This window comes from Xyrauchen texanus, chromosome 2 (genome assembly GCF_025860055.1).
Source record: "Xyrauchen texanus isolate HMW12.3.18 chromosome 2, RBS_HiC_50CHRs, whole genome shotgun sequence".
Taxonomy (NCBI): domain Eukaryota; kingdom Metazoa; phylum Chordata; class Actinopteri; order Cypriniformes; family Catostomidae; genus Xyrauchen; species Xyrauchen texanus.
This window is the reverse complement of record NC_068277.1, coordinates 12712592-12728722: the sequence shown is the minus strand read 5'-3', so window position 1 is coordinate 12728722 and position 16131 is coordinate 12712592. Positions and strand designations below refer to the sequence as shown.

The 16131-nt window shown below is 36.5% G+C and overlaps 1 protein-coding gene across 1 annotated transcript in view; it reads left to right on the top strand.

Moving 5' to 3' along the window:
- Positions 1–16131, top strand: part of LOC127658367 (adhesion G protein-coupled receptor A3) — a 63256-nt gene that overhangs the window by 36991 nt on the left and 10134 nt on the right. The window contains exons 5-14 of the mRNA XM_052147629.1: positions 2241–2312; positions 2696–2856; positions 3926–4139; positions 5423–5587; positions 6240–6441; positions 6883–7032; positions 10531–10692; positions 10881–11081; positions 13610–13817; positions 15502–15710. Coding sequence (XP_052003589.1) covers positions 2241–2312; positions 2696–2856; positions 3926–4139; positions 5423–5587; positions 6240–6441; positions 6883–7032; positions 10531–10692; positions 10881–11081; positions 13610–13817; positions 15502–15710 — 1744 coding nt within the window. The remainder of the gene's footprint in view (positions 1–2240; positions 2313–2695; positions 2857–3925; positions 4140–5422; positions 5588–6239; positions 6442–6882; positions 7033–10530; positions 10693–10880; positions 11082–13609; positions 13818–15501; positions 15711–16131) is intronic.

Below are 16131 nucleotides of genomic sequence, written 5' to 3'. Positions count from 1 at the left end.
TATAATTATAGTGTTAATTAGTTTTTTGCATTTAAACATATCTGTAAATAAAAGCATTTTTATTATATATTTTACTGTTACTCTATTTACCGTTCGTATTAGAGTGCAGTAATGGGGACACACATTCTGTGGTGTTTGTCTGATATTCATGAGCCTAATTAGCCTTCACAGAATGGTAAAACTCCTAACAGGTGCTGTTAGATGAGCATGTTAATGTTGACTTCCCATGGGTGCAGCAACAGCTGCAGATGTATTAGTGAGTGTCATCTTCACCAGGTGAAGGTGAAGAATATAACTGATCCTGCTGTTTCAATTAAACCACTGAACAGATTTCACCTCAAAGATATGTGATGTCAAGGGCATACAGGAAAAATTTAAAACATAAACTATTTGTCATGCTGATTTTAGTTTTATACATTAAAGGAACCCGCTTGAATAAGTGGGACCAGTACTGAAAAAGGAAATCCAAGGCAAACAATATTGGCACCCTTTGTAAATATGAGCAAAAATTTAAATCAGCATTGTTTATCTTTTTGGTCTTTCATTAAAAATAAATCTCAAAAAAGAAATTTTAATTGAAGTAAAACAATTGAAACAATATCTCATTATTAAATAAATATTCTTCTATATAGTTTAACCTTTGTACAACCTCCCTTTGCCAAGATAACAGCTCTGAGTCTTCTCCTCTAATGCAAAACGAGCTTGGAGAACACATGACAAGGGTTCTGAGACCATTCCTCCATACAAAATCTCTCAAGATTCTTCAAATTCAGAGTTTCATGTTGGTGCACTCTCCTCTTCAGTTCACCCCACACATTTTCTATGGGGTTCAGGTCAGAGGACTGGGACCGCCATGGCAGAACCTTGATTTTGTGGTCAATTAACCATTTTTGTGTTGATTTTGATGTTTGCTTTGGATCATTGTCCTGCTGGAAGATCCAACCAGGGCCCATTGTAAGCTTTCTGGCAGAGGCAGCCATGTTTAGATTTTTTTATCTGTTGGTATTTGATGGAGTCTGTGATGCCATGTATCCAAACAAGATGTCCAGGACCTCTGGCAGTAAAGCAGCCCCACAACATTAATGAACCAGCACCACATTTAAATGTGGGCATTGGGTACTTCATCTCTGTGTGTGCCAAACCCATCTCTGGTGTTTGCTGCCAATAAGCTCCTTTTTTTTTTGGTTCGCATTTGAAGTTCTAGTATTGTCTGGCAAACTGAAGATGCTTGAGTTTGTTGTTTGATGAGAGCAGAGGCTTTTTTCTTGAAACCATCCCAAACAACTTGTGGGGACAATTGTTTATTTTTTTTAGACTTTCAGACCCCAAGACCCAACTAACTGCAATTCTCCAGCTGTGACCCTTGGAGATTCTTTGGCCACTTGAACCATCATCCTCACAGTGCGTGGAGACAGTATAGACACACGTCCTTTTCCAGGCCGATTCTTAAGATCTCCAGTTGATTGGAACTTTTTAATTATTGCTCTGGTGAGGGAAATGGCCATTTTCAAATCTTTAGCTATATTCTTATAGCCACTTCCCATTTTGCGAAGCTCAACACCTTTTGCCGCACATCAGAACAATATTATTTAGTCTAACCCATTTTGATGGATGACTAAAGAGAATTTGGCCTGTGTGTTACCTCATATTTATGTGAAACAGGAAGTGATGGCTGAACAAGTCCTTGTCACTCAGGTGTACATAAGAATTTCTAGGGGTGCCAATAATTGTGGCCAATGTATTTTGGAGAAAAATATCCCCTCATTCAATTTTTATACTTACATTTTAGTTTTTTTTTTTTTTCAATGAAACATCAAAAGGATAAACAATGCAGATTACATTTTTCTCAGCCTTCTTTGCTCATATTTACCAAGGGTGGCAATATTTTTGGACACCACTGTACATGATGTTGTTAAAGGAATAGTTCACCCAAAAATTAAAATGATGTCATTATTTAAAGTGACCATATCACTTCAGAAGACTTCGAATGTGTTTCTTTGTGCATTTTTTAATTTTTTATTTAAATGTTGTTCATGCATAGTGCTCCTTTTTTCATACAAATTAAATAATAAAAAATAAAATAAATATGATCCAAGCTCGAATGGCTTGAGAATACTTGTGGATGGAAGACAATGGTGCAGTTTGTCATGTATTGTTTTGTTATCGTTTCATACATTTTGTGTATCTAAATGTTGAATTGACGCAGTACATTTAGCTAACTGCTCTCTTTTTTGATATAGTAATCTTTCAGAGAACAAGTTTTCATCACTGTCTCAAGGGATCTTTGACAGTCTTGGCTCTTTGAAAATACTGTAAGTTGTTTTTTCCTCCTTGCAGGAAAAGTTCTATATACTGTCTGTTTTAATGGTGAAATATAAATATAAATACCCCTATGGAATACCTAAACGAAAATACACACACTCTTTTTACAGTGTTGATATCCTTCCCTCCAGCTGTTCTGTGGTTAATTAGAGCATCAGTTAACAAAGCATCATAGTCAGTAACTTAAACACATATGGTATCATAACATTTGCCATGTCTTCAAACACACTGATGCTTGGATAGGGAACATCTAGAATTTACCTCCTGGCCTAAATGTAATACATATGATGATCTTATCAAAAAAGTTAACTTTCGGCTCTGATGTAGTTTGTAATTTTGCAATCATTTTTAACATACTGCTTCCATTTTTCAGGGAGTTTGATAGCCCTTATCTCCTGTGTGACTGTAACCTACAATGGTTGGTGGTCTGGATCAAAGAGAAGGGGGTGGGCGTGAAGGAAACGCGCTGCTCGTTCCCTCGTTCCCTTCATGGCCAGCTTATAACCTCACTGAGACCTGAAACACTCACCTGTGGTAAGAATACATACACTCCCGCACACACTCCCCACCTTCCAGCTCATAAATGCAAACAGACAGCCTAGATTAAATGAGATAAGCACCTTATTTCATGATGTTTTATTTATGTTGTGCAATGTGAAGTCTGATAAGAGTAACTTGACCTTAGCAGACAGATAGCCATGACTTATCTCACATTAGCAGCCTTATCTATGTTCTGAGGTAAAACTGTTAAAACCTTTTATAGTGCAAGAACACTATTGCTTCTAGTCCTAAATGATTAGTCAAGAAAAGTAGGGGAGTGCATTTGTTACAAATGCACTATAACAGTGCATTTGTAATACACTATATATCTTTAATCATGGATAAGATATACAAGACTGGTGACATTATAAAAGAGGTTAAAGGTTAAATGTTATACGAACAGTTAGTTCGTATTAGGTACAGGTAAAGGGAAAAAATGACCCTCATTAATTGGTTTCTATATTACTTTTCATGTTTTTAATTTTAACGTGTATATGTATATGAGTGTGTGTGTGTGTGTATATATATATATATATCTCTTATCGGGGACAATTGTAAACATTTTGACATTTTGACAAAGTCTGTTAATTATATACAGTTACTTTTAGCACATGTGTTTACTATATCAATAGCTGGCAGGAAGATTGGCAGAAGTTTGACTTACAGTATGAAGGAAATTATAAATAAACAATGTTACCTTTGCCCTGGTCTCCGTTACTTGCAGATGTCTTATTGGAATGTTTGGTTTTTCTCCCACAAACCAATGATTCCTGACCTGTTACTAATTCAGTAAATCTCCTACACCAAAAAACATAGTAACATCTGCAATAAAAGCTTGACAGCCTTGTTTCGGGCCTCCCATTTATGTTGATCTTGGCAATGCTTTCTAACCATAGCCCATGCAAGAACTACAATGAACAATCTTAGATCACTCATAAATGTCAGTTTTTGCTCATAGCAATCAACTGTAGCTTACCACAGTCTTTTTCCACGATCTTGCAGATCTCAAACACTTTGTTTCTCTGTCTTTTGTTTTACACCATTGTTTTTATTCTCTGTTTAGATGCTCCTCTAGAGCTTCCCTCCTTCCAAATGACTCCCTCCCAGCATCAGATTGTCTTCCAGGGAGATAGCCTGCCATTCCAGTGTATGGCCTCTTTTGTGGATGAGGACATGCAAGTTTTGTGGTATCAGGATGGAAAGATAGTGGAACCTGATGCCACTCAGGGTATCTACATAGAGAAAAGCATGGTGCAAAACTGCTCCCTAATAGCCAGGTAATGGAAACCAGCCATGATGGGGAATAAACCTATTACCTACAGCAAAACACCACTTCTGCAGTCTAGAAATACATTAATCACTAACTAAGAGCAGTGTTTGCCTGGGAGCATGAGGTTAGATATGACAGAAATGTGAACTAACACCTAATCCACCAACAATGTGATGGAAACTGCAAGGACTTAGTCAAAATGAAGTTTGCAATCCATTTTATTTCTGTAATGTGATGCATTTCCGAGTGAGAAACAGGATATTCAATGGAAAAAAGGGCAGGATGTAATTTTATCCATCAGTACATGTATGAATCATGAAGCAATTTTCATAAAAGATTTACATTGTAATAAAAGATTAAAATGTTTTCACATTTGAATAGCATACACAAATTAATTTTGCACAATGAGACCAAGTATGTGCATTAAGAAAGTAAATAGTCTATCAATAATGCATGGGGAGAGTTCAACCAAAAAAATGTAAGTTCTCTCATTTACTTACCCTCATGCCATACCAGATGTGTATGACTTTCTTTCTTCTGCTAAACACAAAAAAAAAGATTTCTAGAATAATAGCTCAGTTCTGTAGGTCCATAAGATGTAAGTGAATGGTGTCTAGAACTTTGAAGTTACAAAAAGCATATAAAGGTGGCATGAAAGTAATCCATATGACTAGTGGTTAAAAACATATCTTCAAAAGCGATATGATAAGTGTGGGTGAGCAAGAGACCAATATTTAAGTCCTTTTTACTATAAATCTCCACTTACACTTTCATATTCTTTTATTTTTGGCGATTCACAATCGTGACCTACTGGGCAGAGAGAATTGATAGTAGAAAATTACGTAAATATTGATCTGTTTCTCATCCACACCTATTATTTAGCTTCTGAAGAAATACATTTACTACTGGATTACTTTTATGCTGCCTTTATGTGCTTTTTGGGCCTTTAAAGTTCTGGTCACCATTCACTTACATTGTATAGACCAACAGAGCGGAGATATTTAAAAACAATCTTTGTTTCATACACATCTGGGATGCCATGAGGGTGAGTAAATAATGAAATAATTTTAATTAGGGGTGAACTATCCCTTTAAATATGAAAATACCACAAAGAACTTAAAGAAAACTGTATGTTTTGCTAGAGCAATTAAGCTTAATTATCAGTTGCACTGCTAAAAATCTGTTATGCCAAAATCACAAGTTAGACTTTTCATCCTGAGCAGCACTAGTTTTTTCTTGTTCATTTGGGAATTTTAATTTATTTTATTATTATTATTTGTCCTCACGCAGTGCTCTGACCATCTCCAACATCCAGCCGGGATTCACAGGAAACTGGGAGTGTCGTGTGCGCACCAGTCGAGGAAACAACACCAGGACGGTCCACATTGTGGTCTTGGAGAGTTCTGCCAAGTACTGCTTGCCAGATCGGGTGTCAAACAACAAGGGGGAGTATAGGTGAGTCAGGTTATCACACCCTCAGTATATATTTGTTTCAAAAGACAATTCACCGTAAAAATGCCACCCAGATATTTTTTTCTCTCCCTCAAATAATTAAGCACACTTTTCAACATATTATTATATTATATTGTCATTAGATTATTATATTTGACATATGATATTATCAGAGATGGTGCCTCCTATGCCTCTGGTAAAGAGGCGCTGGTAAAGATGATAAAACTGAGATGAGAGAGCGCTCATCGTGTCCCATTTCCTCTTTATGTATTGTCAAGCTCTGTTGTATGCAGTAGAAATATAATTACTGTATATTGTTTCATTAATTGATAAACATGTTTAAAAATTGCAGACAAAATCCAAACAAATGCTGGTGTCCCCTGTATTTTAGCTCTTCGCTGCACTCTAGTGGTTATAGATCAGATACATGAACATTGTACTGTACTCGAAAGCATCATGCATTTGTGCACAAATACATTGTGCAATAAGAGTCTATTACTGTAACAGTGTCTTTTATCCACTTAAAGCAAATTTAATCTGATTAAGGTAATTTATTTCCATTACATTATTTCCATTATTCTCCATTATGTGGATTTATGTTTGCTTTATGTGCATTAAATTGTAGATTAAACATTTCAACATTTGTCCTTTGTAGATGGCCCCGTACACTGGCTGGCATCACGGCATACCTGCCCTGTAAGCGTCAGGTGACTGGTACTGGCATCTATTTGGGCAGCTCTGCAGAAGAGCGGCGGGCATGGAGACGGTGTGACCGGAGTGGGCAGTGGGTGGAAGAGGACTACACACGCTGTGAATATATGAAAGATGTTACACGTGTGTTGTTTATCATCAATCAGGTAGATAATTTCTTTCTGACCCAGTTTTTATGCTTTAGTAGCTCTACATTGGGTTCACCAGTTTATAATATGTATGTTATTTGTTTTTAATGCAGTATGCTGTATTTTATTCTTATCGCAGACTGTGATGATGCATTTCCAGCGTAATTTAGCAGCGTAAATCTTGCAAACTTTTTACATTTAAAAAAAATACAAATTATGTAATTTTAAATGTTAGTATTTTATAGCACTATAATTTTGTGTTATATTACCCTGGTATTCACAAAACAATTGTCACACTGCTGCTATTGGTTATGAAATACAGCAGGGAGTGACAGTAAATCTGTAAAGTAAATCTTTCTTACTGTAGGATCTATCTCTCTCTTTTTTCCTCTTTTGGAAAGTTGTGGAATAATGAATTCACCATCTGTTCTCTTTTCTTGGTTTATCTTGGCATGTCAGATGCCTCTGAACCTGACCAATGCAGTTCAGACTGCACAGCAACTGTTGGCATACACTGCAGAGGCACCCAACTTTTCAGACAAGGTGGATGTGATCTTTGTAGCAGAAATGATTGAGAAGATCAGCAAGTTTGCTGAGAAGTATAAAGAGGTATGTCAATAAAGGTCATGCCATGTTGAGGAAAAAGCAAAAAATCTAGTAGTACAGATGCTTTTGCAGTTGTAATTCAACCTGTTCCTACCTGACCAAATTCTGCCTTAAGTTTTGTCAAAAGTGCACAAAAACTGTTTAAAAACATTAGTTCTTTCATCATTTACTTCCAAACTTAAATTACTTACTTTCTTCTGTGAAACACAAAAAGAGACACAGTTAATCAGAGCATATGTGGTGCAGGATTTCATTGTGAGCAGGGCTACCCAGCCCAAGACCCCAGAAAGAGAAAGTGACAGACAAAATGTCCTTTTGCTCATCAATTGTCGTGGTCTGTTAAAGTAATACTCCGGGTTCAAACATGTTAAGCTCAATCGATTGCATTTATGGCATAATGTTGATTACCACAAAAAAATATTTTGACTCGTCATCCTTTACTTGAAGAAAAAAAAGAAAATCTAAATTCTATGTTGCAGTGAGGCACTTACAATTAAAGTGAATGGGGGCAATTTTTGGAGGGTTTAAAGTCTGAAATGTGAAGCTTATAATTTTATAAAAGGACTTGCAATTATTCTTCTGTTAAAATTAATGTATTAATTGAGCTGTCAAATTGTTTAAATTGTAATTTTACAGTCCTTGTAGAATTGAATATAACTTTTCAAAGAAATGGTTAGTAATCAATATTATCACACTTAAATAATGTTAATACGCATATTGTTACGTCTTTTGACTATAATTTTAAAAATAGTGAGTATTTTAATGTTAACGGATTGACCCCATTTACTTCCATTGTAAGTGCCTCACTTAACCAAGATTTGTTCTTTTTATTTTTTTTTAAAGAGGAGCGGGCAAGTAAAATATTTATTTTTGTTATCAATATTATGCAATAAATGCTGACGATTGAGCTTAACTTGGATTGAACCCATAATATTCCTTTTAAGACAAAATCTCACATAAAAGACAAGCTTTTTTAATTTATCATTTTTCGCTTCTTGTTCTGACACAGTTTTAGACAACTCCCAAATGTCTCAGATCAGGCCATTCAAACCAATGTCACCATTCACAACCTCATTTTGTTACTCTTCCACTCTGGAGATCAAAGCGGGCTTTTACAGTTTAATCTATGAGGAGAGTGGGATTGAAAGAGGAGTTAGATTCAGAATGGAGGGATTTGTACACAGGGCTGTAGAGGAATGTGGTTTCACTTCTCTCAAAGTGTTGAATGGGACATGTTATCATGTAACACCTGTACCGTCATTTAACATCTTGCATAGTTTACCCAAAAATTTAAATTCTGTCATAATTTACTCACACTCTAAAGCCATATGACTTTCTGATTTATGAGAAGTTTTGGATAAATTACTTACAAATAGTAACCCTATTAAGTGACTAATTATTTCTCTAAAAGTGTAATCAGATTACTTTACTAATTTCTCCATTGAAAAAATAAATCAAATTACTTAAACTTTCTAAAATCTTTTCAACAAATTCAAAGTAATGTCTATATTTCTTCCTTGTTCATTGTTACACAAGTCACGCACACGTTCAGCTCCCCACAATTCTCATTCAAAATCACTCGTTACGGGTGTTAATTAATTGCATTTATTGGAAGTCAGTAACTAATTTGATTACAATAATTTAAAATGTACTAAATACACTACTTTTTGACAAAGTAATTAGATTACATTAACTACTTACCATCATTGGATTACCTCAACACAAAAGGAGATATTTGTCAGAATGTTCAGTTTCAGTCACCATTCAACTTTAGTGAAAAATATAAAATGAAAGTCAATGGTGACTGAGGCTGTCAGTCACTAATATTGTGCCTCACATGTCTTTTTGTGTTCCACAGAAGAAAGAAAATGATATGGGCTTGGAATGACATGAAGTTGAGTAAATGATGACAGGATTTTCATTTTTGGGTGAAATATTTCTTTAAAGTTCAACGATCAAGCTGCAGAAATTATTTTTTGATTCTCCTTGCTTTGTGACTTTGTTCATTTTTGTTTACAGGATTCCCACAGTCATAATTTTCAAAAGGTGTGGGAATCCTGTGTGTTTAGGAATGTATTCAAACTTAATCATGTGTAGCACATAATTCTCCAGTGTTAACAAAGAACAGGCTGTTAGTGGTCCATAATTTTCTGCATTATTTTTAACCCTCTGGGGTCTGAGGGTATTTTGGGCCCAGGAGAAGTTTTGACATGCCTTGACATTTGTGCTTTTTTCAGTTGCTTAAAAACACATTGATGGCTAAATTCTGATTTCACTGTATTCAGCACAAACTGGGCTATAATAATATGTGAGCAACGTGTGTACATGTTTGTATTTTTGAGAAAATAACATTTATGCATGGTTTTTGAAAAATGATGCTACAAAATGATGTAAAAACCATCCTGATCACTCATTCATAAAAAAAAAATTTAGTAACTGAACTTTTGTAAGACACTTTTAGTGTTAGTAAGGTCATATGCAAGGAGGCGTGAACTATCATGAATATTGATTGTAATTCACACCTGAAGAGACAAAGACGCCTCCCCTGGGACTATCAATGAGGAATGTGACAGAAAGAGAATGAATGTGAGGAGACTTAAAGATCAAAATCAAGTTTTAAGTTAAAAAGTAATCTGACTATACGTTTTCTTTACATAAAGTCTTTACTTAATTTTAGACCTACACTACCGTTTAAAAGAAGTCTCTTCTGCTCACCAAGACTGCATTGATTTGCATTTAAATTTAACAGCATTTAAATGTAACTAAAACTTGCTTAATATGGCATATTTCTAAATCCTCGCTGGCAAGTTTGGAAACAGTCCCACTAGTAAAATATGTACATGTTTATATAAAAAAGCATGTCAACTAATTAAAACTAAATGACTTACTCGTCCAAAATTGTATCCTCGTCTGGATCAAGTCTCTCTTCAAAATACAAACGTTCACTTCGTCACTATCCAAGAGTTACTTCTCACTTTTGTATCGCGCCGCTGCGTCCGTCGACACCAGAGGGTTCATAAACAACATATGCACTATGTGTTCCTTTTGCTTAGAAATACGGAACACGTCTCCGATTCTCAGTATCTCATTTTATTCAATAGTCTCTGTCTTCAAAAAAGATTAAGTCACACAAATTGAGATGTTAAGCAGAATGTTAGCTTCAGTCACCATTCATTCACTTTCTTTGAATTGATAAAAAAATCCAATGAAAGTGAATGGTGACTGAGTAATTCATATAGGAATCGAACAACATGAAGATGAGTAAATGATGACAGAATTTTCATATTAAGAGAAACTTGATCTCAAGGAATGTGGTAGAGAAACAGAATTAAAAAAAATAAAATAACATAGGTGGTAGGTGTGAAACAAAAATATCTTTGTGTGTGCATTGAATTAGTATGTTGTCTGTTTGAGGAGATAATGTTTGCCTGGAGGAATCAATCGGTGGTGTTCTGGGAGTGGGTGTGCATATGTTGTCTCTAACTGCTTTTCCTCTCTCAGCTGGGAGATGTGATGGTGGATATCTCCAGTAATCTGATGCTGGCTGATGAGCGAGTGTTATGGATGGCTCAGAGGGAGGCCAGAGCTTGCTCACGTATTGTTGAGTGTCTTCAGAGAATTGCTGTTCTCCGGCTTAGTAATGGGGCCCTGGCTTATTCTACTGTGAGTACTGTGAAATGTATCTTTCAGTGATTTGTTGAGGTCCTCTAAAAAGGACATACAGGGTTCTAAAAAGTATTGCCTTTCCATGGATCTATCCTTAATGCAATAAGAGTTAGTAAGGACGCTAGTTGTCAAAGCACTAGAATGGTATCATCTCTGTTTTGTTTTTTCCTTTTCTACTTGAACAGAACTCTCATAACATTGCCCTGGAGGCACATGCAATCAAAGTCAGCAGCTTCAATGGCATGACCTGCACACTGTTCCAGAAGTTGGCACCAGACCGCACAGTCATGGCCCACTTCCCTCCCCGTGACCCTGACATCAACCTAGATCGTCAGCTCAGCTTCAAATGCAATGTCACCAGCAATCTGTCAGCACTAGCTCTCAAAGTAAGTTGGAGTATTTTGGGCTGTTCTCTCAGGATGTCAGTGTTTGAAGTGTAGTTTTACAGTACCTGTCCAGTGGTGTGACATGAATGGAGATGAGCATGAATTTTCAATTCTCTTTGGGAGCTGAGTGAGATTGTAGGATTGACAGGGGAGCAAGCAGTTAAATCGTTAAAAAGTTGAGAAATGCAACTAGTGGCACTTTTCCACTGCACGTTACAACTCGACTCATTTTACTTTTCTGAGCTTGCTTTTCCACTGCTGTTTAGTGCCGCCTCAATGTGGGTGGAATTATAGGCTGACCGTCATAGTTGCCCTGCCTCTACTGCCGTGATATCATATAAATGTGACACAAAATGATAAACAATAGCACGACCGCTAGCTGTTAGCTACTAGCTCATTGTGCTCCATAAAGCAGTTGTTGCATGGTGATTTTACACAAGTTTAACAGTTAAATTGGCCTGGTGGTTTTAAAGCAAGCTTTTCAGTAGCTGGTCAACTAAATAAAGTGAAGCTTTCAAGCAGAATATAGAGTTAACGTAACAAAACATACCATCCTCCATCATGGACTCCAGGGCACTCTTCCTCCCATTGCTCGCCGGTCTAGGTCGAACCACTTCCATGCTTCTGTAGTCACTTAAGTTTTTTTACTTTTCCCTACACTGTTGGTAGGTTGTGTGCGGCCAAAAGCTGAGACACTTCCTGAATGACACTTTCGTTTCGAATCGTTATGTTCGTTGCTAACGAGAGGAACGTCTGCACCTCTATTATCGAGCACGGCGTGGTTTTGCGCACAGTCATTTCTTTTTATAATTCGAAAGTCGCATGAACAAATTATACTACTATCTCTGTTGCTAACTTTAAAACTAGCGGGTTGATGTCCCGTGTTGCAAGTCCAGTGATGCTAGTAGTGACTATTCTCTCTGACCAATCAGTGATTGCAGAGTTTTGACATCACATTAGTATCGGCTCAGCTCGCTTGGAACCTCGACCGAGGTGGTACTAAAAAAGTACCAGGTACTATCCACAGTGGAAAACACCCAAAAAGCGAGCAGAGTCCAGTTGAGTTATACTGTGCAGTAGAAAAGTCCAATAAGAGCTGAAAAACTCTGGATGTCAACTAGTTGCTGTGAAGACAGTGATTTTTTTTTTTGGTGGTGCATAAATCACATTGTTACATATATCTATTAGGGCAGGAAAAATGTACGCATTAATTTCTGTGATTAATTAATTGCAATTAATGTAGTATCCATTTTTTTACTGAAACTAATGTGTTTTTCACCACTTTGTGTAGCTTAAATTGGCATATATAAGTTTCCAGGAGGTACACGTTCAACTGGACTGCAGATTTTACCACAGAAACTGATTGTGCGGAGCAGTGCTAATTTATTCAATTTGCGCAACGCATGTCCGGGGCATAATGAACACAGGAGCAGATTTGATGTAAGGGTAATGGAGACTACACACGCAAGTGGTGAGCCAGGTGTGGGAGAGATTCGTGCAACCTGCCGTATCTCTTTGCATTGCCTGAAAACCAATTTGTCTTCTGAACCAATGTTAAAAATTGTGAGAGACTGAAAGGCATCCAGAGAAATTGATAGTTTTAGATTTTAAACTTCAGCAAATTAAACTTTTGTTTCATTATTTTGATGTATAATGCCTAATAATGCACGTACAGTTTCTCTTGCCAATAAAGCTTAATATTTATTGAATCTGCCCATTTAATCCTATTATTAAAAAAAAGTCCACTTGAAACTTAATTACAGCATCTCCACTGATTTCATGGCATGTATACAAATACTTGTATCAAAGATTTAAACCTGTAAAAAAAACATACTAATTCAATGCACACACAAATTAATTCTATCTACAAAAAAAACATTTTAACATGTACATATTAAAATAAATATTTTTTTTTTTTTTAAAGATGACTAACCAATTTCATGTGGCATTATGAGTGTGTGACAGGGCGGAGGGCGGGGACGGGTTGTGATTCTACACACCCGGTCCCTAATCAAGCCTCCGAGAGGGATAAAGCCTGACTGCCGACAGTGGTGCGTCAGAGAGAGAGCGTTTACGGGCAGCTGTCCGACACCTTTGTGTATTTGTGTCTTTTGGTTTAAGTTTTATATTAAAATATTATTTATATCATCAAGCTGGTTCTTGCCTACTCCTTTCTGGGTTTCGGCACCTGTGTAAAGGGATTAATGGAAAGGAGGAGGCGAGAAATGGAGTGAATATGAAAAATATTTGTATAAATATTATTTGAATGAACAATAGAATCACGACCTGGCCCCGCCCTCCGCCCTGTCACAGAGTGGTATAGAGTGGGTTTCTTCCCTACCACTGGACACGTACCAAAAAAGTTGTTTTTGTTCTTGATTGTACAGTACAGTGTCTGTTTTTGTCACAGTATATGAGATGAGTGTTTCTTCAAACTGAGAACTCCAATAAAGCTGTAATCTTGTGACGGAGGGAAAATATCCATCTTGTTTTGACAGTTACATTATTGCTCATCTCCATATCTGCAGAACACCATAGTGGAGGCGTCACTACAGCTTCCCCCGTCTCTCTTCTCATCTCTTGGAAGTTCAGGTCAGGCCGAAGAGGCTGTCTACAAGCTCCACCTGCTAGCCTTTCGGAATGGCAAACTCTTCCCGCCAACTGGCAACTCCACCCTCCTCAGTGATGGCAGCAAGAGAAAAAGTGTGGTCACCCCTGTGATCCTCACAAAGATTGGTAAGAACATTGATTCCTCAATACAAATGGCACACTTTCTCAGAATGTTTAGTTAGTCATGTTGCGTCATAAAATATGCTGTGAAATTGGGTACTTTTCCAGCCTTATAGAAAATACAACATGTATTAAAATATGTGATTAATTAAATATTTATTGGAATAAATATTTGTAATGCCCTTAATTTATTCAATTGGATAATCAGTAAGTTTACGTGCACTTTAAATTTCAGTCTAACTAAAACAAAAATGTGTCTTTTTAAATATCACTCGAATATTTTAGTCTGACTAAATTGTACTACTGATTTTTGTGAAGTCAGACTTGCAGACCTAGATTATGTGATTGTAGCTTGGCTTTGGCCTTTGGGTTTTGCACTCTCTGAAAGACAGAGATGATGCACAATTTGCATTTTTCTCATCTGACAACATTCCTTCAAATATTCGATTATGCATTTTGTCATGTACACTTGAACGGACAGATGAAGACTGTAGCTTGACCACATCAAAAACCCATTGCAGTATGATTTTAACAAACTGATTGTAAACTGATCTGTTTCATTCTGTTGTTTGTGATTTCTAGTATAGCATTCTTTAACCAGTAAATGGTGGAGAAAGACTCCCTTTATGGGTAATTTATTTTTTAAATCAACCCAGACGATATGTATAACAAAAGTCATTTGCAATCTTTGTTTGGTGAAAAGCTCAACAAGAGACATTTCAACCACAAGCAAAACACTGTTATTCATGAAAATGCAAACATCAGTGGAGAACTTATTAAAGAGATAGTTCATCCAAAAATGAAAATTCTCATCATTTACTCACCCTCATGCCATCCCAGATATGTATGAATTTCTTTCTTCTGTTGAACACAAATAAAGATTTTTAGAAGAATATATTAGCTCTGTAGGTCCATAAAATGCAAGTGAATTGTGATGTAAAACTTTGAAGCTCCAGAAAGCACATAAATGCAGCATAAAAGTAACCCATGAGACCGAATGATTTTGGTGAGAACAGACCAAAATATAACTCAATTTTCACTATAAATCTTGGCATCAGCAGTCTCCTTTGGTGAACTTGAATTAAAGCTCAATTACACTTCCTAGCACCAGCTAGGCACTAGGAAGTCTAAACAAGCTTGAAATCATGATCGTGCATACAGACTGCTTTGGCAAGATGTACATTAAAATAATAGTAACATTTTGTCTGTTCTGCCCCAAAACCGATTGGATGACTTCAGAAGACATGGATTACATAAATAGGGTCTTACGGATTACTTTTATGCTGCATTTTTGTTCTTTTTTTGCTCACCATTCACTTGCATTTTATGGACCGTTTGTTTCTTCGTTTGTGTTCTGCAGAAGAAAGATAGTCATACACATCTGGGATGGTATGAGGGAGAGGAAATGATGAGAGAATTTTCAATTTGGGTGAACTATTTCTTTAATTACACAAAGAATTGTCATGTAGTTTTCTTTCCTTGAAAAGAAACTTAATTGCATTAAGAAGTTAACTATAGCAATCAATTAACATCCCTAAGTTTATCATAATATCAAAGATAGACAATTGTAACTAAGACGTTGTAATTCTAACTATGACGTTGTAACTTCAAACTTGTTTTGTTTTAGTAACTTTTATAACTGTTATATTTGTAACATTATAACTGGTGAAGTGTGTGCTCTCTGGTTTAGAGGGCTTCCCACTGAAGAGCCTGCAGAATCCAGTGAATGCCACTCTCAGACACTTCCTGCAGGGCTCAGATGCTGTGCCCGCCTGCTGGAACTTCAGTCTACTGGGGGGACAGGGCGGCTGGCAGAGTGATGGCTGCCGGATCATCCATCAAGATGACAACTTCACCACCATGTCCTGCGACTCACTTAATAACTACGCTCTACTGATGGTGAGAGTTTAAAATTCTGTCATTATCTATACCGTTGTGTGGATGATGTTATGATTTTTCGATAAAAACAATGTGAATTTCAGCTTGTTCCATAAAGTTAATACCTCTAGAAGACTTGGAATATAGTTAAAAAATTGTATACTATTTTTATAGTCTGTACAATAATTTACATTTGGCAAGACCTCTTTTTGTGGTCCACAGGAAAACAATTTTTGACATGGTTTTAAGTGACAGTAGAAGTTGCGAGTAGATGATGACAGATTTTTGGGGAAACTATCCCTTTAAATTCCAAAAAGAATTATTTTCAAATGTGAAGTGATAAAGTCATAATTGAAAGATTAGGTGGCTGGCCAAAGGGAAATAGGTTGAACAGCAGCAGTATTACACAGAGGGAGCACATATTAACAGCGTTGAGTGTAAT